General features: G+C 43.4%; 1 protein-coding gene across 3 annotated transcripts in view; it reads right to left on the reverse strand.

Annotated features, from left to right (window-relative positions):
- SLC16A2 (solute carrier family 16 member 2) overlaps nt 1–22,913 on the reverse strand; it is a 212,681-nt gene extending 189,768 nt beyond the window's left edge. For 2 of the 3 annotated variants that reach the window (XM_079765955.1, XM_079765953.1), the window contains exon 1: nt 22,359–22,913. In XM_079765955.1, coding sequence (XP_079622081.1) covers nt 22,359–22,764 — 406 coding nt within the window. In that variant the 5' untranslated portion in view covers nt 22,765–22,913. The remainder of the gene's footprint in view (nt 1–22,358) is intronic. The other variant, XM_079765954.1, reaches the window with a different exon arrangement.
- Nucleotides 22,914–23,377: the final 464 nt, after the last annotated feature.

Consider the following 23,377-nt stretch of genomic DNA (forward strand, 5'->3'; position numbering starts at 1 on the left):
CAACTGTGTCTTTATCCCCCCATTTTTCCCTCATCCCCCAGTCCTGCCCTCACCCTCACCTTCTGTTGTATGTGTCCATCGATTATGCTTATATGCATGTATACAAGTCCTTTGGTTGATCTCTCCCCCTTACTCCTACACTCCCCTCCCTTCCCTCTGAGATTTGAGCATCTGATCAATGCTTCTCTGTCTCTAGGTCTGTTTTTGTTCATCGGTTTATGTTGTTCATTATAATCCACAAATGAGTGAGATCATGTGATATTTATCTTTCTCTGGCTTATTTCACTTAGCATAATGCTCTCCGGCTTCACCCATGCTGCTACAAATGGTAGGAGTTCCTTCCTTTTTAATGCAACATAGTATTGCATTGTGTAGATGTGCCAAAGTTTTTTAATCCACTCATCTGCTGATGGGCACTTAGGCTGACTCCAAATCTTAGCTATGGTAAATTGTGCTGCTATGAACATAGGGGTACATATATCCTTTCTGATTGGTGTTTTTAGTTTCTTGGGATATATTCCTAGAAGTGAGATCACTGGGTCAAATGGAAGTTCCATTTTTAGTTTTTTTAGGAAACTCTATACTGTTTTCCACAGTGGCTGCACCAGTCTGCATTCCCACCAGCAGTGAAGGAGGGATCCTTTTTCTCCGCATCCTCACCAGCATTTGTAATTTGTTGATTTGTTGATGATAACAATTCTGACAGGTGTGAGATGGTACCTCATTGTTGTTTGCATTTGCATCTCTTGGATGATTAGTGACTTTGAGCATGTTTTCATAAGTCTCTTGGCCTTCCTTCTGTCTTCATTCAAAAAGTATCTATTTAGGTCCGTTGCCCATTTTTTGATTGGGTTGTTTGTCTTCATTTGTTAAGTTGTATGAGTTCCCTGTAAATGTTGGAGATTAAACCCTTATCAGAGATATTGTTGACAAATATGGTCTCCCATGCAATGGGTTTTCTTGTTTTGTTGATGATTCCATTTGTTGTGCAGAAGCTTTTTATTTTGATGTAGTTCCATTTGTTTATTTTCCCTTTAGTTTCCATTGCCCTAGGAGCTGTGTTGGTGAAGATATTGCTTCAGCATATATCTGAGATTTTGTTGCCTGTGGATTCCTCTAATATTTTTATGCTTTCCCATCTTATGTTTAAGTCCTTTATCCTTTTTTAGTCTATTTTTGTGTATGGTGTAAGTTGGTAGTCTAGTTTCACTTTTTTGCACGTGTCTGACCAAATTTCCCAGTACCATTTATTGAAGACACTGTCTTGACTCCATTGTATGCTCTTGCCTCCTTAGTCAAATATAAATTGAGCATAGTGGTTTGGGTAGGCTTCTGTGTTCTCTATTCTATCCATTGGTCTAAATGTCTGTTCTTGTACCAGTACCAGTCAGTTTTGAGAACAGAGGCTTTGTAATACATCTTTTTATTTTAATTTTTTTATTAAGGTACTATATGTGTACATATCTTACCAATGTCCCCCCCACCCCACTCCCATAATGCCCTCACCCCCCAGAGTTTTGAATCCATTAGTTATGCTTATATGCATGCATACAAGTCCTTCGGATGATTTCTTATCTCCCCCACCTCTCCCTAACCTTCCCCCTGTAATTTGACAGTCTGTTTGATGCTTTACTGTCTCTGTATCTATCTTTTTGTCCATCAGTTTATAATGTTCTTTATTATCCATGAATGAGTGAGATCATGTGGTATTTTTCTTTCATTGACTGGCTTATTTCACTTAGCATAATATTCTCCAATTTCATCCAGGTTGCTGCAAATGATGAGAATTCCTTCTTTATTTTATGACAGCATAGTATTCCATAGTGTAGATATACCACAGTTTTCTGAACCAGTCATCTGCTGACGGGCACCTAGGCTGTTTCCAAATCTTAGCTATTGTAAATTGTGCTGCTATGAACATAGGGGTGCATATATCCTTTCTGATTGGTGTTTCTAGTTTCTTTGGATATATTCCCAGGAGTGGGATTACTGGGTCAAATGGGAGTTCCATTTTCAGTTTTTTGAGGAAACTCCATACTGTTCTCCACAGTGGCTGCACCAGTCTGCATTCCCACCAGCAGTGCACGAGGGTTCCTTTTTCTCCGCATCTTCGCCAACACTTGCCGTTTGTTGATTTGTTGATGATAGCCATTCTGACAGGTGTGAGATGGTTCTACATTGTCGTTTTGATTTGCATCTCTCGGATAGGTAGTGACTTTGAGCATGTTTTCATGTGTCTCTTGGCCTTCCTTCTGTCTTCTTTTGAAAAGATTCTATTTAGATCCGTTGCCCATTTTTTTATTGGATCATTTATCTTCCTTTTATTAAGTTGCATAAGCTGCCTGTAGATGTTGGAGATTAAACCTTTATCAGTGATACCATTTGCAGAGTTCTGCACCTGTGGGGTGGGAAGACTCAGTTTTTGCTGCTGCGACTGTGGTGGATAGGCACGCGCTCCCAAGGGTGGCTCATAGGGGCACCTGCGGTGCATTTGCCAGCCCAGCACACTGAAGCACTCTGAAGTGCCCTGGAACTGAAGCCATGTAATTGAGTCATCTGTGGGCAGGTATCCAGGATGAGTGAATTCAGAATTTCTACTGCTGGTGGTAGTGCGTCCCTGTTTGTCCAAGATCACACCCAGCACGGGCTCACAGTGGCTCCCAAAAGCCCTCTGTGGATAGATGCGTTCAGGGTGCCTGCTCATTGGAAATGCGTGACTGTGGTGGTGCATTTGCTGGCACATAGCTCTGATGCACTCTGAGGTGCCCTGGCACTGAAGTTGCACAGCTGGGTTGTCTGTGGGCAGTCATTCAGGAAGAGGGAACTCAGAATTTCTACTGTGGGGCATTGCACTCTTGTCTGTACAAAATTACACCCAGCAGGGGCTCACAGTGGCTCCCAAGAGCTGCCTATGTAGTGGCATGCCCTGGATGCCCGCACACTGGGAATGCATGAATGTGGTATCCAGAGGTCTGCCGCTGGGGAGGGGGACGTTGCACTTACTGGTGTGGGAGCGGTGCACCTTTGGAGGTGGAGGTCCCAGGGTCCGCAGGTCTGTGGGTGGGGCAGCAGGATTTTGGCTGGAGTGGCTACCGGATCGCGGGCAGTGTCCAAGGTCTGTCTGGGTGGTGGTGCTGATGAATTCCTAGAAGAGGCCGCTCTCCCCTTCAAGATGGTATGGGCTCCGTGCCTGAGTCCCGCAGTCCAGGGAGTGCCCGCAGCGGTGGTAGTCTCTCCCTGTCCAAGAGAGCCTGATCTGCCAGCCCCTGCTGCTCCTGCCAGATTTAACTGTCCCTCCCTCACTCACACACACACCACACACATCCACACAGTCTCCTTTGATCCCCTAACTCACTCACTTCCTCTCCCTCACCTCCGTCCTGCCAGCCATCTTTCTCCCCTCCTATAAATTGCTTGAGGGACAATTTTCCTTCTCTGGTTCATTCAAGGTCCAGCCTAGCACATAATTAACTCCTATTAACTAGAAACGAACCTACATTAATTAAATTGGAAGTGTGAAATATGGGGTGGGCCTATGAGCAGGAAGAGGACTAACATCTATTCATTATTTGTTGATTATGTATGTGTCAGGCTATATGCTAGATGATTTATATACCTCATCCACACCAATAATGACAGATACTATTACTATTATTATTACTATTATTGTTGTTGTTGTTATTTTACACATGAGAAAACTCAGACTTCCGAAAGCTAAAACCTTTGGCCAGCCATGTGGTAATAAGTGACTCTAGTGCTGTTTGATTCCAAAGCTCATATTCAAAAATTGGTAACAGCATGAATTAATATTAGCAAAGTGTTTATTAAATAAATTATGATATACCTATATTAGGAAATACCGTGCAGTTATAAAAATAGAGTGAGGACTTTATAGACTTAATGTGTAATAACATCCAACATATATATTTTGAAGCATAAAAGGCAAAATGGAGGATAATGTAAATTATAGGTTACCATTTGTGTTTTAAAAATAGAGTGTATACACACACACACGTACAATTGTTTGTACATATACTGACTATTTCCAAAAGGACACACCAGGTAACACTGATGGCCTATCCAGAGGGGATCAGTGTAGCTGGGAGACAGGGGTGGGAGAGAGACTTTTCACCATTACACATCTTAAATTTTGACTAATATCAAATAAATAAAATTTCATTTATTTAAGTATAATACAATCTCTTTCCACAAAGTGATGCCTGGGCACACCACTCCACAGAGGCCTCACCGGTTTGGCTCAGTGGAAAGAGCTTCCGTCCCGGGGTCCATTCTTGTAAAGGACACGAACCTCGGTTGCAGGCTCCTCCCTAGCCTGGGCCCTGGTCCAGGTATGTGCAGTAGACAACCAATTGATGTGTTTGTCTCACATCAATATTTCTCTCTGTCTTTCCCTCTCTCTAAATAAATAAATAAATAAATAAATAAATAAATAAATAAATAAAATCAATGGAAAAATATCCTTGGGTGAGGATTAAAAAAAAAAAGTTCTGGGAGAGATAAAGTGGTCAGTATGCTAGTGATTGAATTGGGGAACTCCCAGGGTGCCAGAAGCCCCATCCCTTGCACCCATTTCCCAAAACCCCAGTTGTTCCTCTAATTGAGCAACCTTCACTATAATCATCTTTCCATAATGTTGATTGAGGTCACATCTCTTCAAATATAATACCAGAAGGGATAGGATCAGATGTTCTCTAAAATGCCTTCCAGCTCAGACATTTAAAACACTGAAAATCAAGATGGCAAGTCCTAGTATATTTGAAATCTTAGTCTCAAAGGTCTTGGGGATTTTGATTTGTTGTTTGTAACAAAGAAGAGAAACATTTCCATTCTGATTTGCCTCTTAGATGGTCTTAATAAGGGCTCCCTAAGTTGTCACTAAAATGTTTGCTCAAAACTCCCGTTGCATTCCTTCTTTAGGCCTCTGGCCTTCTGTGGCCTATGTTCTCCAGGACTATCTTGTTTAGAACACAAGGAAATTGGTCCATTCCAAAACTGAATACAAACAAGCAAGGCCCCTTCTTATGTTTAAAGTTCCATGGTCCAGATCTTCTGACCCTAAATATCCCTTTCCTTCTTCCTCACTACCTTCAGGAGAACAGAGGCTCTGTGAGAGACCCCAGGAGGAAGTGACACCGTAACTCCACCCAGCATCCACCTCCAATTCCTAGCAATTCGTACTAAAAACTTCAGGCCTTGACTCAGAGAGATTTTTGAGCTCCTGCCAAGAGCTATAAATATTTCAACATTCCTTGTTTCCTTGAATGTATATGGCCTGGAATTTGGTCCCTCCTCTCCGTGCACTCTTAGAAAACTGAGGAAAAATAACAAAAAGAACACAGCCAGTCCTTAGCTACAGTACAGAAGAATACAGAGGAATGCAGAGTAGAGATGGGGATGGAATGGGGTGGGGAGGTAGAAGGTAGGGAGGAGGGGCTAACTCCTCATCCAGGCACATGTAGAGAAATGTATAGCTACTAAATTTCTAGGGGCTTAGTAAGGTTACTGGATAATAATAACAACAACAACATCACCTCCTTCCCAATTATAAAGGTCTTTCACCTACACAATCTCATTTGACCTTCATAGTTCTAAAAAACTAAATACTATTAAGCTCATTGTGCAGATGAGAACACTGAAGCATTGAAAGCTGATATGACTTATTCAGGGCAAAACAACTAAGAAGAGACAGTTTCTCTGGCCATTTTTGGATCCAAAGTTCATGACTCTGGGTAGAGGAAGATGACATGACTGTTGGACTTCTGTTTGATAAATTCTTTCTTGGTCATCTCTTTTTATCCCTTAGTCATAGGATACTCTGAGGCTACAGGAATGAAAAAAACTCTGCAGCAGTCCCCCCTTGGTAGCTACTCCCTCCATCTTCACTATGCATTAAGAAATATCCAAAAGTAGGAATTCTGGACTCAGACTCTGTGGGTTCAAATCCTGGCTCAGCCATTATTAGCTATATAAGCATAAGCAAGTTAACTTCTGTGCTGTCTCTTTATATAGGAAATGGTGAAAATAATGGTACCTACCTCTTTGGGTTGTTCAGAATTAAAATAAGTTGGTACATGTAAAGTGGCACAGAGTTAATTGCTAAATGCTAAATAAGTGTTAGCTATTGTTATTATTATTATTATTATTATTATTACTATTACTATTATTATTATTATTACTAGAGGCCCGGTGCACAAAATTTGTGCACTGGGGTGGGGGGAGGGGTGTCCCTCAGCCCAGCCTGCACTCCAATCTGGGACCCCTCGAGGGATGTCCGACTGGGATTGGGCCTAAACGGGCAGCGGACATCCTTCTCACAATCCAGAACTGCTGGCTCCCAACCGCTCGCCTGCCTGCCTGCCTGATTGCCCCTAACCGCTTCTGCCTGCCAGCCTGATCACACCCTAACCACTCCCCTGCCAGCCTGGTTGCCCCTAACTGCCCTCCCCTGCTGGCCTGGTCACCCTCAACTGCCCTCCCCTGCAGGCCTGGTCACCCCTAACTGTCCTCTCCTGCAGGCCTGGTCGCCCCCAACTGCCCTCCCCTGCTGGCCCAGGCACCCCTAAATGCCCTCCTTTGCCAGCCTGGTCGCCCCTAAGTGCCCTCCCTTGCCAGCCTGGTTGCCCCTAACTGCCCTCCCCTGCAGGCCTGATCGCCCCCAACTGCTCTCCCTTGCAAGCCTGGTTCCTTCCAACTGCCCTCCCCTGCTGGCCATCTTGTGGTGGCCATCTTATGTCCACATGGGGGTGGCCATCTTTGACCTAATGGGGTGGCCATCTTGTGTGTTGGAGTGATGGTCAATTTGCATATTACCTCTTTATTATATAGGATTATTATTACTAGTGACCCAGTGCATAGATTAGTGCACATTGAAAGGAAATTAATTAGAAGGTGGCCAGAGGGGCGGGACTGGGTGAGATGGGCCACACATGCCCTGGAGACAACCTTCTGTGGTCCCTCCCCAGCTGGTCGCACCTGGGGTGGTGCCATGGCTTGAAGGGTGTCTGCAGAGTGAGTGGGGTTCCTCTGGCAGGTGGGGTCCCTTGGCCTGGCCTGTGGGGATCAAGCCAAAACCAGCTCTCCAAAATCCTCCGAGGGGTCCCGGAGTGCGAGAGGGCACTCTGCAAAGTTGCTGTTGTACAGGGTGTGGAATGCAAATGCAAGTGTGCAGTAAACCAGATTCGGGGCCAACAGTGCCCCAGCAACAACATAACCCACAGCCGAAGGTGGAATCGTATGGCCCCTCAAGGAATTGGGCTCCCTCCTCTCTGGTTTTGGGTTGTGTTGCCCAAGAACTGCCGCTGCCCAGTCACTGCAGCTTGGCAGCTCCTGCATTGAGCCTCTGCCCCCTGATGGTCAGTGTGTGTCATAGATACTGGTCAGATGGACACTTAGCATATTAGCCTTTTATATATATAGACTAGAGGCCCGATGCACGAACATTCGTGCAAGAATGGGCCTTCCTTCCCCTGGCTGCCAGCACCGCCTTCGCTCTGGCCCAGAGCCACCTTTCCACCTTCCCACACTGCCCAGAGGCCCAGAGTGGCTGGGGAGGTGCTGAATGCCTGCGTCCCACCCCCGGCCACTCAGCGCCTGTGTATGCAAATTAACCTACCATCTTTGTTGAGTTAATTTGCATACCCATGCCTGATTGGCTGGTGGGTATTGTGAAGGTATGGTCAATTTGCATCTCTCTCTTTTATTAGTGTAGATACTTAACCTAAGTAAATGTTTAAAAAATCAAATTGTAGAATGCAGCAAAGCAGTTATCACTAGGATGTGTGTGTTTTTTATTTTTTAAAATAAGTCTTTATTGTTCATATTATTACAGTTGTTCCTCTTTTTTCTCCCTATAGTTCCCCTCCACCCAGTTCCCACCCACCCCATGCCCTTACCCTCCCCCCATTGGCCTCCTCCATAGGTGTTCGAATTTGGTCCAGTCTCTTCCCGCACCCCCACACCCACGTTCCCCCCGAGAATTGTCAGTCCACTCCCTTTCTATGTCCCTAATTCTATTATATTCATCAGTTTATTCTGTTCATCATATTTTTTATTCACTCGATTTTTAGATTCACTTGTTGATAGATATGTATTTGTTGTCACTTTGTTGTTCATAATTTTTATCTTTACCTTTTTCTTCTTCTTCCTCTTCTTAAAGAATACCCTTCAGCATTTCATATAATACTGGTTTGGTGGTGATGAACTCCTTCAGCTTGTTCTTATCTGTGAAGCTCTTTATCTGACCTTCAATTTTAAATGATAGCTTTGCTGGGTAGAGAAATCTTGGTTGTAGGTTCTTGCTTTCATCACTTTTAATATTTCTTGCCACTCCCTTCTGGCCTGCATAGTTTCTGTTGAGAAATCAGCTGACAGTTGTATGGGTACTCCCTTGTAAGTAACTAACTGTTTTTCTCTTGCTGCTTTTAATATTTTCTCTTTGTCTTTTGCCCTTGGCATTTTAATTATGATGTGTCTTGGTGTGGTCCTCTTTGGATTCCTCTTGTTTGGAGTTCTCTGCACTTCCTGGACTTGTAAGTCTATTTCTTTCACCAGTAGGGGAAGTATTCTGTCATTATTTCTTCAAATAGGTTTTCAATATCTTGCTCTGTCTCTTCTTCTGGCACCCCCATAATTCAGATGTTGGTACACTTGAAGTTGTCCTAGAGGCTTCTCACACTATCTTCATATTTTTGGATTCTTTTTGCTTTTCCAGTTGGGTGTTTTTTGCTTCTTTGTATTTCAAATCTTTGACTTGATTCTTGGGATTCTCTAGTCTGCTGTTGGATCTTTGTATATTATTCTTTATTTCAGTCAGTGTATATTTAATCTCTAATTGGTCCTTTTTCATATCCTTGAGGGTCTCACTAAATTTCTCAGAGGTTTCTATAAGATTCTTGAGTAACCTTATAACCGTGGTTTTGAACACTATATCCAGTAGTTTGCTTTCCACCATTTCTTTCATTTGTGACCTGTTTCTTTGTCTCTGCACTTTGGCTGCTTCCCTGTATTGATAGTGTGGCTTTGTGTGCTAGGTGTCCTATAGGGCCCAGTGGCTCAGCCTGCCCAGTCACCTGAGGTGGACGCTCTTGGTGTACCCCTTTGTGGGCTGTGTGCACAGTTTTGTTGTAGTTAAGACTTGATTACTGTTGGTATCACTGGGTGGAATTGACCTCCAGACCAATTGGCTGTGAGGACCAGTTGTGTCTACAATGGGAGAACTGCTTTGCTGGAAACAACCTTATGGGGCAAGACTTGCTTCAGTGGGGCTTTGGTGTTCACTGAGTCTGCCCCATGAGTGTGTCTCTTATGGATCTGAAGAGCTGTAATCTGGTGTGGTCTCACTTTGACCACTGGGTGCACTGGCTCTTGGATCTCCAAGGAGGTGCAATGTCAACCCCTGTCTGAGGCCACCCAGCAGGAGCTACAGAGAGATCTGCAGATTCCTTGTCTTAGTTTGGGGTTAGGAGGTGCCCAGATGAGCCACAGCTGTGAAGCAATGCAGGCTGTTGATGAGGCTTAGGCCTTCTTTTGGAAGCTCTAGGGTTCTTTGACCCAGCTGCAGTTTGTTAGGTTGGGTTGCAAAAGGCCCGGCCATTTATATGCAAATGCCTCTGCGTATAGCTTGGGTGGGATGTGGTCTCAGGGAATCATGGGGTGGTGCAAACAGCAATGGTTGCCCATTGGCCCTGCCCTGGATAGGTCCCTGGGTCTCTGTGTCCTATGGCCCTGTGCAGGAACAATGAACGCTGTGACCATCTCTGAGAGAAAGCCACCCTCATGTTCCGCCGATGCCAGATAGTCCAGTTTCTCCCCGTATGAGTCTGGGTCCCCAGAGTCTTGCCTGGTACTGGAATTCAGAGCAGTCAGGAGTTTGTATCTCTCTCCTGATTGAAAAAGACCACATCGTACCCAGTTGCCAGCCCATTTTTGGGCACGCCTCCATACCTTTGCTCTTCTGCACCTCTGCACCTCCTACCAGTCTAGATGCGCTTTTCTCTTTCCTTCTTGTTGTAGAACTTCCACTCAGCCAACCTTCCCGTGGTTCTGGATGATATCCCTTTTTTCTTTTAGTTGTAGTTTTTATGTGGTTATGTGAGACAGCAAGTTCAGGTGCTTACCTTTGCTGCCATCTTGGTTCCTCCATCTAGGATGTGTGCTTTGCATCTTTTCCCCAGTAGCAGGGAAGGGTTATAGAAAGTCATCTCCATACTTCTATTCAGTCCCCTTGGGATTAGTGCCAACCCCACATGAGGGGCAAGCATGGGAAACAGAAGAGTTTCTTCTTTGTGATAAGCTCAGTGACCTGAACAAGTGACTGAACCTGTGACCTCAGTCTCATAGATACCAAGTTCTAAGCAACCATGCTAATTGACCCAGACAGACATCACACAGCTATACACACTTACTCATAGGTCTGGAAACATGGGGGCATGCACATACCCTTTCAACCTGGGTAAGAGAATGTGCAGGCTAATCCACAAGATAAGTTTGGCAAAGAGACTGGTAGAGACTTCTTGTTCAGTGACAGTTCCCTTCAGCTGCATAGAACCAGAGAAGCAACTAACCTGAGAACTTCACTTCCCCACTCTCCATCCCCACTGAAGGCACTTTTGACTCTAATTAGGACTTGAGCATCCACCTCCACCCTTCTTCAACTTCTTTAACATCAATTCTGCATTTTTTATAAGAAGAGAGATGATAGTGGCTCAAATAAAAGGAAAACCTCTATTTTATCCAGAATTCCTGAAGCTAGTGAAACCCAGTCTGAACTCTCTGGAGGTACAGTTGGCCTAGGAGATGAGGAATAATGAGAGTGAATATTTGAAGAGAAAGGGGTACAACTGACCAGGATATTTTATAATACTATTGGATAATACCTACTACAATACTATCTCCTTGGCTGGGGCCCTGGGGCTATGGAAAGAAAAGGTGTGAAAAATAGAAAAAGGGCTTCATAGCAGCTATCTTACTGCAAAAATCCAGATTTGATGGCTTCCACACTCTTGAGTGCCCCATAGAAAGTCATCCTTCCCCCAGAAAGTGGAGAATAAGACAGAGGAGAAAGGAGAAAATTAAAGAAATGGCTCTGTGAGATATATAGGATTGGGCCTGAGATCCAGTCTGGAGTTGGGCCTGTGCAACATCCAGAACCCCAGTTGTTCCTCTAATTGAGCAAGGGAAGGAAAAATACAAGGGAACAATACTGGGAGGAAGGGAAGTGCCATATCTAGCAAATGTGATACAAATGCACCATGAAAGCAGGAGGAGCCAAGAAAATATGTGGTTTGCTCAGAACAAAAGACTTACACAGAATGAAACTGAAGGGATGGAAAAAAATTTTTCCAGGCAAATGGAAATGAAAAAAAGCTGGGGTAGCAATACTCATATCTGACAAAATGGACTTCAAAGTGAAGGCCATAACAAGAGACAATGAAGGACACTTCATAATACTAAAAGGATTGATACAACAAAAGGATATAACTCTGGTTAACATATGCACGTAACACAGGAGCATTTAAATGTGTGTATGTGTATATATATATATATATATATATATATATATATATATATATATATATCTTGTAGTAGTTGAAGGGAGAGATGGACAGCAATACAATCATAGTAGGAGACTTTAACACCCCACTGACATCACTAGATAGATGGAGACAAAAAATCAACAAGGAAACAGCAATCCTAAACAACATACTCCATCAGATGTAATCAATTGACATTTACAGAACATTTCACCCCAGAGCTCCAGAATATGTATTCTTCTCAAGTACACATGAAACATATTCAAAGATAGACAATTTGTTAAAACACAGTCTAAGTCACTACAAATTCAAGAAGATGGAAATCATATCAAACATCTTGGATCACAATGGCATGAAACTTGAAATAAGCTACAATAAAAACACTCAAAAATATTCAAATACATGGAGGCTAAAGAGCATGTTATTAAACAATAAATGGTTATCAACAAGATCAAGAAAGAAATAAAAAAATTTTTCCTGGAAACAAATGAAAATGAACATACAACAACCCAAAATATATGGGACACAGTGAAAGCAGTCCTGAGAGGGAAGTTTATAGCACTATAGGCCTACCTCAAGAAACAAGAAAAACTTCTAATAGACTATCTAACTGTACAACTTGAAGAATTAGAAAGAGAATAGCAAGAAAAGCCCAAAGTACAAGGAAGGAGTTATTAAGGATCAGAGCAGAAATAAATGACATAGAGACCCCCCAAAAAAGATACAAAAGATCAATAAAGCCAAGAGCTGATTCTTTGAAAAGAAAAATAAGATTGATGGACCTTTAGTCAGACTCATCAAGAAACAAAGAAAGAGGACCCAAATAAACAAAATCAGAAACGACAAGGGCAAAATAACAACTGACCCCACAGAAATACAAAGGGTTGTTTAAAAATACTATGAACAACTATATTCCAAGAGGCTGGACAACTGGGATGAAAAGGACATATTCCTAGAAAAATACAATCTTCCAAAACTCAATCAGGAATAATAAGAAAACCTGAATAGGCCAAAACCTGCCTATCTTATACTGATAAGATAGGAGAAGTAATAAGAAAAAACAACTCACAGCAAACAAAATCCCTGGTCTGGACGGTTTCACAGGGGAGTTTTACCAAACATTCAAAAAGAACTAACACCTATACTCCTCAAACCATTCCAGAAATTGCAAGAGAAAGGAATAATTCCAAGCTCTTTTTATGAAGTTAGCATTAGTCTAATTCCAAAACCAGATAAAGATAACACAAAGTAAGAGAATTACAAGCCAAAATCCCTGATGAACACAGATACTAAAACCCTCAAAAATATTAGCAAATCAAATCTAGCAATGCATTAAAAATATCAGATACCATGACCAAGTGGGATTTATTCTGAGGATGCAAGGCTGGTACAATATTCACAAATCAATAATTGTGATACATCACATAAAAAATTGGAAGACAAAAAATCACACGATCATATCAATTGACGCTGAAAAAGCATTAGACAAAAGCCAGCATGCTTGTTTTCATAAAAATTCTCAGTAAAGTGGGAATAGAGAGATCATACCTCAACATAATAAAGGCCATATATGACAAACCTATATCCAACATCATAGTCAATGGACAAAAACTAAAACCATTTCCATTAAGAACAGGAATAAGACAGGGATGTCCACTTTCACCACTCTTACTCAACACTAGAGGCCCAGTGCATGAAAACTGTGCATGGGTAGGGTCAGGGCCGATCGGTACCTTCTGGCTGCCGAACGGGGCCTCCCTTCCCCAGCTGCTGGCTGCTGGCTGGGGCCTTCCTTCATTTTTCACTGCCCCCCGGTGGTCAGCACACATCCTAGCGAGTGATAGAACTTCCGGTCGAACTCCCGTGGGTATACTTTGCACATACGCCTTTTATATATATATAAATAGTACTGGAAGTCCTAGTCACAACAATCAGACAAGAAGAAGAAATAAAAGGCATCCAAATTGGAAAATGAAAGTAGAACTGTCATTATTCACAGATGACATGATATTATACATAGAAAACCCTAAAGACTCCACCAAAAACTACTATATTTAATGAATGAATTTGGCAACATAGTAGGATGCAAAATTAACAACCATAAATCTATGGCACTTTTGTACACCAATAATGAACTCTCAGAAAGAGGAACTTTTACCACTGCAACAAAAAAATTAAGATACTTAGGAATAAACTTAACCAAGGAGGTAAAAGACCTGTACTCGAAAAACTACAGGATATTCTAAAAAAAGAGAGAGATAGAAGATATAAACAAGTAGAAGAATATGCCAAGTTCATGGATTGGTAGGATCAACATCATTAAAATATCCATACTACCCAAAGCAATCTACTGATTCAATGCAATCCCTATTAAAACACCAATGATATATTTCACAGATCTAGAACAAATACTCCAAAAATTTATATGGAACAAAAAATTAAGACCCTGAATAGCCATAGCAATCTTGAGAAAGAAGAACAAAGTTGGAGGCATCACAGGACCAGATATCAAGTTATACTACAAAGACTCTATAAACAAAACAGCATAGTACACAAGAACAGGCATATAGATCAATGGAACAGAACAGAGAACCCAGAAATTTATCCAAGACATTATGCTCAATTAATGTTTGACAAAGGAGGCAAGAGCATACAATGGAATAAAGACAGTCTCTTCAAAAAACGGTGTTGGGAAAATTGGACAGATATATGCAAAAAATGATACTAGATCACCAACTTATACCATACACAAGAATAAACTCAAAATGATAAATAACTTAAATGTACGTCGTGAAACCATAAAAATTTTAGAAGAAACTATAGGCAGCAAAATCTCACCATCTCTTGTTGCAATATGTTTACGGATACATCTCCTAGGGCAAATGAAACGAAGAAGAAAATTTAAAAATGGGGACTATATCAAAATAGAAAGCTTCTGCACAGCAAAAGAAACCATCAACAAAATGAAAAGAGAGCCTCCTGCATGGGAGAACATATTTGCCAATGATACATCTGAAAAGGGGTTAATTTCCAAAATATATAAGGAACTCATACAACTTAACAAAAGGAAGACAAATAATCCAATTTAAAAATGGACAAAGGACCTAAATCGACACTTCTTCAAAGTGGACATACAAAAGGCCAAGAGACATATGAAAAAATGCTCAAAGTCACTAATCATCTGAGAGATGCAAATTAAAACAACAATTAGGTATCACCTCACATCAGTCAAAATGGCTATCATCAACAAATGACAAGTGTTGGTGAGGATGTGGAGAAAAGGGAATCCTAATAACTGCTGGTGGGAATGCAGACTGGTGCAGCCCATGTGGAAAACAGTATAGAGTTTCCTCAAAAAATTAAAAGTGGAACTCCCATTTGACCCAGTGATCCTACTTATAGGAAGATATCCTAAGAAATCTGAAACACTATGTTTATAACAGCACAATTTGCAATAGCCCAAGTGCCCTTCAGCAGATGAGTGGATAAGAAAGCTGTGGTACATTTACACAGTAGAATACTAAATGGCTTTAAAAACAAAGGAACTCTTACCTTTTGCAATATCATGGATGGACCTGGAGAGTATTATGCTAGGCAAAATAAGCCAGTCAGTGATAGATATCAGATGATCTCACTCATATGTGGAATCTAATGACCAAAATAAACTGATGAATAAAATAGATACAGAGATATAGAAGCATGGAACAGACTGATGAATTTCAGAGGGAAGGTGGGGGTGGATATAGTGGGGAGAGATTAACCAGGGAACTTATATGCATATATGCATAGCCCATGGACACAAACAATAGTGTGGTGAATGTCTAAGAGTGGTGGGTGCGGGGTGGAGGGGGGTCAATGGGAAAAAACAAAGGGGACATCTGTAATACTTTCAACAATAAATATAAATTTAAAAAATAATATGTGTTTGGGACCGCCAATTTCATCTCTTCTTCTCTTACAAACCCCAGAAACTGGAACAAAGGTTTTACTTCTCTAAGGTTTTACTAATAAAGGCTTTATCTAAGGTTTACTCATTCAGTTCCAGGTGAAACAGATATTTTCAAGACAGGAAATCCCATTCCATCTTTCACACAATCTGAAAAGAGAAAATGATTCTTTTCAAAATTTAAAATTCAAAAGATGCTGATGGAAAAAGCAGCACACATTTCTGGGAAACTGGTCTGCTCAAAAGGTTGAGATAGCATCCTTTACATATTTCTGCAAATGTTGACAGTTCAGCTGCTTGTTTACTCTTCATGACACTGGAGGAAAAATTCCAATGACATGCAAGTATAAATTCAAGGAAAAGGAGAGAGGGCTCTGTGCTTGCTATTTCAGTACCAAGTCTCAGCTAGGCCCTATAATGAAGCTGAAGTTGACCAGAGATTGTGGATACCCAAGAGGGACTTCTCTATGACCACAAGAGGCAGATAGCCTTCCCACACCCACCACAATGGGATGCAGCAGCAGTCCTGAGCCAGTAATAAAGATGCCCTATCTGAAGCCCCCTGAAGGAAACCAATGTATCACACTTAGGAATCTTGGCTTACTTTTCTATCTTGAAGTAACAGCAAACTAAGGTCATAGTAGCCATGAATTTCTGATAAACAAGAATGAGATCTGGGAAATTAATCTTCAGGAGAGGGGTTGAAAGTGAGGCTTAAGGGAATGTTTGCAGTGTAATGCTTTTTTAGGAATACACTCAAATTCTAGGAAAAAGCAGCATACAGACCCACTCTAAGGGAATCCTCTTACAGGCCCAGTTATGTGCTGAGCAGAGCATTCTGGAAGAAGCAGTTGTACATCCAGAGTTGCCTTTGGGTACTGGGTAAAGTAGGAGTGGGTCTTTTCAACTACATCAGTACACATGAACAGCATCATAGTCTTTACACACAACCTGATCAAATGATATCTATATGGCTTTTCATTGCTTTTCCAATCACCTCTCAACCCATCTGCACTCTAATTCAGGCAGATCAATAAATTAAATTTGTCTGAATGAGTAAAAATTAATGCCAGGTGAATGTAAAGAATGAAATATCACAAAATTTTAGAAATCTAGAAAGGCAGAACTAGAAATTTCTAGTCTAACCCTCTCATTTAATAGACAGATAAACTGAGGTACAGAGAAGTAAAGTGTTCAAAATCACAGAGCAAGTCAGGAACTCAAGTCATCTAACTTAGTCACTGCCTAGCTAGTATTACTGAGATTAACAGTCCATATCTAGACTTAGAATGATGATTTGAGGCTACTAGACCGTGAGTGAACCGAGTCAAGCCTCAACCAGCTACACCAACTCAATCAAGTATCTTCCCTGGTTGATGTCCAAATAGCCCAAATTCTCCTCCTCATCCCTTCCAGTATGAGTCAAGGTCTCAGTTTGGGACCCAGTTTGGTTGGAGATAAGGCAGAGAGGATTGACTTGAAAGATGCCTGGCCAATGAAAGATGCCTGTGACCTGAAGCTCCATAGTAGGCACTGAGCTGACCTGATTTAGCTTCTCTGGACAGTAGGCAAAAGTTTTCAGTCAAAGGCAAGGCATTGGCAGGTTTGCTCAAAAGGTACCTGGCTGCCAGAGTCAGCATTTAGTGGTCAGCCCAGTGAGACACTGAACTAAGCAATCAAAGCCTCTAAGATGAGGAAGAGCCTAATGTTCCACTGGCCTCACCCATCCTTGGGACTTTGCCCCAAAGTCAGAGTGTACCATTTTCCCTTGCCTAGAAAATTCTATCTTCAGAGTATCCCATGAGCCTGAATTATCTTGTGCCCAACCTTCCTGATCATTGTCCCTGCTCCTGGGTGGTGAGAGCCCTAGCCATACTTTTTCCACCTGAGAGCCTGAAAAGACCATACTTATAAATTACCCAATAAAATTCCTCCCATCATATTTTATGGCTTAGTGTTAGACTAGCAGTAGAGGTGGAAAGTGCAGGGTAATGGGTTTACTCTGGGCACATTAAAAAAGACCTAGGTTTGGAGCCAATGTTCACACTCTGGCTTGTTCTGCTTTGTCCCCTTGACCCTCAACTCTAACCCTGCCCCAGCTCTAACTTACTTAGTTTCAATAATGAGCTGAGACCTGCAACCAATGCCACATAGCTTCTCTTTTCTTCAAAAGGATCCCCTCTAATCCCAGAAAGCCACATTATAATTTCCATCAAATTGCCTGGTTGCTCCTGTACTGTCTGCTGCTTGGTCTGGGTTGAGGGACTCCCAAATTTCCCACAAGCTCTGCAAAAAGAATAGGCTCATTTCTCTCCTGATCTTTTTCTTTTTTTCCTAAATCAGACCTTGGTTACTTGCATCCATTTCAGAAACTTTTGCCTGCCATTCTTCCCAAGCCTAAGATGCAAGGAAAATTAGCTTCCCTTTCAAAACAAGTGAAGAGAAGGGACAAAAATATATTGATAGTGCCACTACACAACTGTACACTTTAGAGTCCACAAAGACATGCTCTAGAATGGCCTGATTTTCACTTCTTGATTTTCAAACACATATTATTTTTTCCCCATGTCCAGAGATTCCTCTGATGTGGATCTAGCCCCTAAACATAAAAACTACCTTTTTCTGGGATTCCTTCACAACAGTCCAAATCATCTGCAGAACCTTAGACCCATTAAGCCAATAAGTGCAGTTTTAAGGCTGTGAAGATACCAAGCCTAGCCAAAGAGAATTTTGGTTGTGGGGTGCCTCCAAACATTAAATTCATAAATTTTTAGAGATGGAAGGCATATCAGACAGTAATAGAAATGGACAATGCCCCAACCCCCTTGACTGTGGAGGTGTATGTTCTGCATTCCCTAGAATGACTGTTGGGTACATACTGGTTGGTACTAGTAAATATTTTAGCAAGCTTCTGTGGGCTTCTTCTATCCCTTTGAGAAAACAGTGCTGTGACACAAGCGGCAGGGAAATTTTGGGGACACTGCAGGAAGTGGGTGGAGGCAGAGATACATTTGGAACCTCAGGATCTGAATGGTTGCTTAAGAAAGCTGAGGGGCTCAAGAAAGGTAGTGCTAAGGATGAGATTTTTTAGGAACTCAGGATTATGGTGGGGGTATTCCTGACTTTTTCAAATTAAAAATTGAGATATTCACCAAAACCCTCAGTATCAAAAACAACTTTCATGAATTGAAGACACACCCCAGAAATGACCAAAACCAAAGTATTCTGAGACACTGGGAACATACCAAATTTCTTTCTGTCCCTTCCTGACATATACTCACCAAAATTTAAACCAGTAACCTTATCCCATCAATGGACCTAGTCTGTGTCAGAGTACACACGAGCTATACCTCTGCACAGCCCATTGCACCCCTCTTCCCAGCTGCACGGTGAGGTCTTGACATAAAAGTCCCAAGCAGGTCTCCCTGTGAATCCACTATGATAACCTACTTTAAAGTTTGTTCCTCAGCAGCAAACCTCTTCCTGGTAAAATAGTGGTTTTCCCAAGTTTTATTACACACTCTTAAGGCAAAGCTCTAGGCCTGCTCACAGGACATAAATGCCAGGGCCTAGCTTCAGCCCATCCCCCACTATCTCCCATGAAGTTTCATCCAGATTTTGCCACTGATTACAAAAGCCAACAGCCTGCAGTCAACAACAGAGCAATCATGCTCAGCAGGTGCCCTCCCAGGTAACCTAGGCAACAGCCAGAGGCCCTACCCTGGCTGCCTTCCCAAGAGCCCTTGAAGTGTATCAAAGCAGGAAAAGGTAGTCCCTGGGTTGAGTGTGGCATTAACTCCCCCCTAGAAGTTGTTTCACACAGTCCAGGGACCCACTTCATTCAGGCATCAATGCATCTTGAGCAGTCCTGAGACTGCCCTGGACAGCCACTGACTCACACTCAAACTTTCAAGTGGGGCCAGCACACTGGCACCGATGGGTCACAAGATCAGAGGCATCAAGAGCCCCACACTCCTTCAATTGCAGCCCAGTGAAACTAAAAATGAAAAAAAAGTCCTTGGTTGAGAGCAGTAGGAGAGGCTCTCCAAGGACCCAGGGGACTCACAGGTAAATGTACCCGAAAACAAGGTTTCTGTGCACAAGAACAGACATATAGACCAATGGAATAGAATAAAAAACCCAGAAATCGACCCAAACCACTATTCTCAATTAATATTTGACAAAGGAGGCAAGAACATACAATGGAGTCAAGACAGTCTCTTCAATAGATGGTACTGGGAAATTTGGTCAGACACATGCAAAAAAAAAAAAAATGAAATTAGACCACTAACTTACACCATACACAAAAATAAACTCAAAAAGGATAAAGGACTTAAATGTAAGATGGGAAAGCATAAAAATATTAGAGGAATCCACAGGCAACAAAATCTCAGATATATGCTGAAGCAATATCTTCACCGACACAGCTTCTAGGACAATGGAAACTAAAGGGAAAATAAACAAATGGGACTACATCAAAATAAAAAGCTTCTGCACAGCAAATGAAACCACCAACAAAACAAGAAAGCCCACTACATGGGAGAACATATTTGCCAATGATATCTCCAATAATGGTTTAATCTCCAACATTTACAGGGAACTCATACAACTTAACAAAAGGAAGACAAACAACCCAATCAAAAAATGGGCAACGGACCTAAATAGATACTTTTTGAAAGAAGATAGAAGGAAGGCCAAGAGACATATGAAAACATGCTCAAAGTCACTAATCATCTGAGAGATGCAAATCCAAATGACAATGAGGTACCATCTCACACCTGTCAGAATGGCTATCATCAACAAATCAACAAATGACAAATGCTGGCGAGGATGCGGAGAAAAAGGAACCCTGTTGCACTGCTGGTGGGAATGCAGACTGGTGCAGCCACTGTGGAGAACAGTATGGAGTTTCCTCAAAAAACTAAAAATGGAACTCCCATTTGACCCAATGATCCCACTTCTAGGAATATATCCCAAGAAACCAGAAACACCAATCAGAAAGGATATATGTACCCCTATGTTCATAGCAGCACAATTTACAATAGCTAAGATTTGGAATCAGCCTAAGTGTCCATCAGCAGATGAGTGAATTAAAAAACTTTGACACATCTCCACAATGGAATACTATGCTGCAGTAGAAAGGAAAGGACTCCTACCATTTGCAACAGCATGGATGGAGCTGGAGAGCATTATGGTAAGTGAAATAAGTCAGTCAGAGAAAGATAAATATCACATGATCTCACTCATTTGTGGATTATAATGAACAACATAAACCGATGAACAAAAACAGATCTAGAGACAGAGAAGCATCGGTCAGATGCTCAAACCTCAGAGGGAAGGTAGGGGAGGATGGGGGTAAGGGGAAGAGATCAACCAAAGGACTTGTATACATGCATATAAGCATAAGCGATGGACGCAGACAACAGGGGGTGAGGGTGAGGGTAGGACTGGGGGGATGATGGGACAATGGGGGGATAAAGACACATTTGTGATACCTTAATCAATAAAAAGAATACATAATAACAAAATAATCTCCAGACCCCCTCAGAGAGCAGCAGAAGTATGTGTTGGGAGTGAGAGGGACTCTTCAGCCCAGGGCAAAACTGTGAGAAACCACAGATTCTGAACTGCAACCTTGCAGTGGATCACCAATGCAGCAGTCCTGAGGAGCCACAAGAGGGAGTGAGACTAGAGGAGAGGGGCTCCAAGCCCCTTGGTTCCCTCCCAAGACACCTCAACAGAACCGCTAAGGGGTTTTGCTGGGTGGCTTGCTGAGGAAATGGAGCTCTGACTTCTCTGAGCTCACACTAGGGCTAAATGAGAGGAGAGCACAAGCCTTTGGTCTTCTGGCTGCAGGCCTGGAGAGTGAGGACTATGCCCCCCAGCCCTGTTTGTCTTAGGGAAAAAGACCAAGTTGGCCTCCTGTGAAAACGGGAGAGGTGGGAGCATTCTGGTTAAGGCTGAAAGAAGCTCCAGGAGGACAGAGGATAGCGGAGAGGCCTAGGGCACCAAAGGGCTGAAGTTGGGGGCCATGCAGAGTGAACCACAGGGCCCAGCCTGCCAGCTGCTTCCTGCCTCTCTGGACTGGAGACCTCGGTGACCGCCTCCTGTCTGCTTTGGGGTTCAGCACACAGGGCACAGAGATCTGCTCACTTCCTCAGAGTGGCAGAGGACAGCTGGGCCGTCTGGGCCTTAACCAACGCGGGCAAAGAGACGCACACCCCCCCACCCCCCCACACTCACACTCCCTCCCTCTCTTCCTCTCTCTACTGCACACACACACACACACACACACACACACACACACACACACAACTACCATGTGTTTGACTCTTCACTCAGTCACCAGGTTTCCTAAAGTGTCTACTCCCCTTACAGGAACAAGGACTGATTGCAGAGATCCGAGGTACAGTGTTTCTCTTAAAGTCTTCCCAGCCTCCCAACTCTCTTCTCTCTCCTTGAATTTAAGCCCCTCCCCGGCACCTCCCCATCTCCCCCCCCCCCCCCCCGCCACCTAAAAAAAAACATTCTGCAAATATTTAAATATTTCCCCCCAGTGCACACGGTAAGGGTACTTAAAACCCAAAAGATGCGTCAGGATTTGTCCCAGGGCAATAAAGTTCATTCCTTTCCTGTGCTCAATGAATGTCCCAGGTCCCACCCAGGACATCTGGCGCCTAAGTCTCCACAGCCAAAGCTACACGGAACCCCTCAACCCGCGCAATAGTAGCGCCACCGGCAATGGGCAAGGGAAGGAATTGAAGCGACGAGCTGGAAAGTTTCCTTGGACCAGAAGGTAAGGGGTCTGAGAGCAGACACCTTTGCCTTGAATGCCAGGTGGGGCGCTGGGGGCCACTCACCTGCTTGGAACTCCACTTGGCGATTCTTCTCTCTTTCCTCTTGCAGCAGCATGGAGTAGAGGATCCCGAAGGAGTTCTGGATGCCAAAGATAGAGCCATTGCACCAAGTGGCAGCGAAGACCACCATCCAGCCAAAACCACCTTCGGGGGGCTGGAAGCCGCGCGCTGTACGGCGGGTCTCCACGGTGGGCGTAGGCTCCGATTCGTGCACTGGCTCAGGCTCAAGCTCTAGCTCCGGCAGGGCTGCAGGATTTGTTTGGGGCTGGGGCTCTGGCTTGGGCTCCATTGGGGGCACTGGCAAGGGCTCCGGCTCTGGCTGAGGGTTACCCACCAGCTCCTGCTGTTCCTGGTCTGCCTCCCGCCTGGGCCCCTTGGCTTCCTCGCTTTCTGAGCTTTTCAGCGCCATCACAGACAGGGGACTGTGGCTGCTTGAGCCGGAGAAGACGCTTTGTGGCTGGTGATTGTTTCTGCTGCTGCTGTTAGTGCTCGAAATGCTGCAGCCACCACTGCCTCCTCTTCCCGGCTCCTCGCCCAAGCTGGCCAGCCAGTCCCGCCACAGAAGCTCCCTCCAGCCCACTCCTCCTCCCCCTTCGAAACCCCCTCCTCCTCTCCCGTGTCATCTCTCTCCTCCCCCTCCTCCTCCCCCACCCCCACCTCTTCCTCCCTCAACCGGCAGCCGCTACAGATTTCTCTTCTTCCCTGCCCTTCCTCCTCCTCGTCATACGTGCCTACCTACTCTAGCCGCTGCTGCGTCTCTCAACTCCCTTTACAAACTATTAAATCCTGTCCTCCTTGTCCAGAAGCCCAGTAAAGGGAGAGTTAAAATGGAAAAAACTAGAGCACAAACTATCCTGTTCCCCTGCCCTCTCCTCCCCGCAAGCTCGAAACCGGTATTGATCAACTCACTCCCCAGGAAATACCCTTCCAAACAAGCAGCCTGGAACTGGGGTGGCCCTGAGAACGTCATGACCGAGATTTGGCTTGTGAGAGAACCCACCCTGCCCTGGGGAGTTCCTATA

Source organism: Cnephaeus nilssonii (genome assembly GCF_951640355.1).
Source record: "Cnephaeus nilssonii genome assembly, chromosome: X".
NCBI lineage: Eukaryota > Metazoa > Chordata > Mammalia > Chiroptera > Vespertilionidae > Cnephaeus > Cnephaeus nilssonii.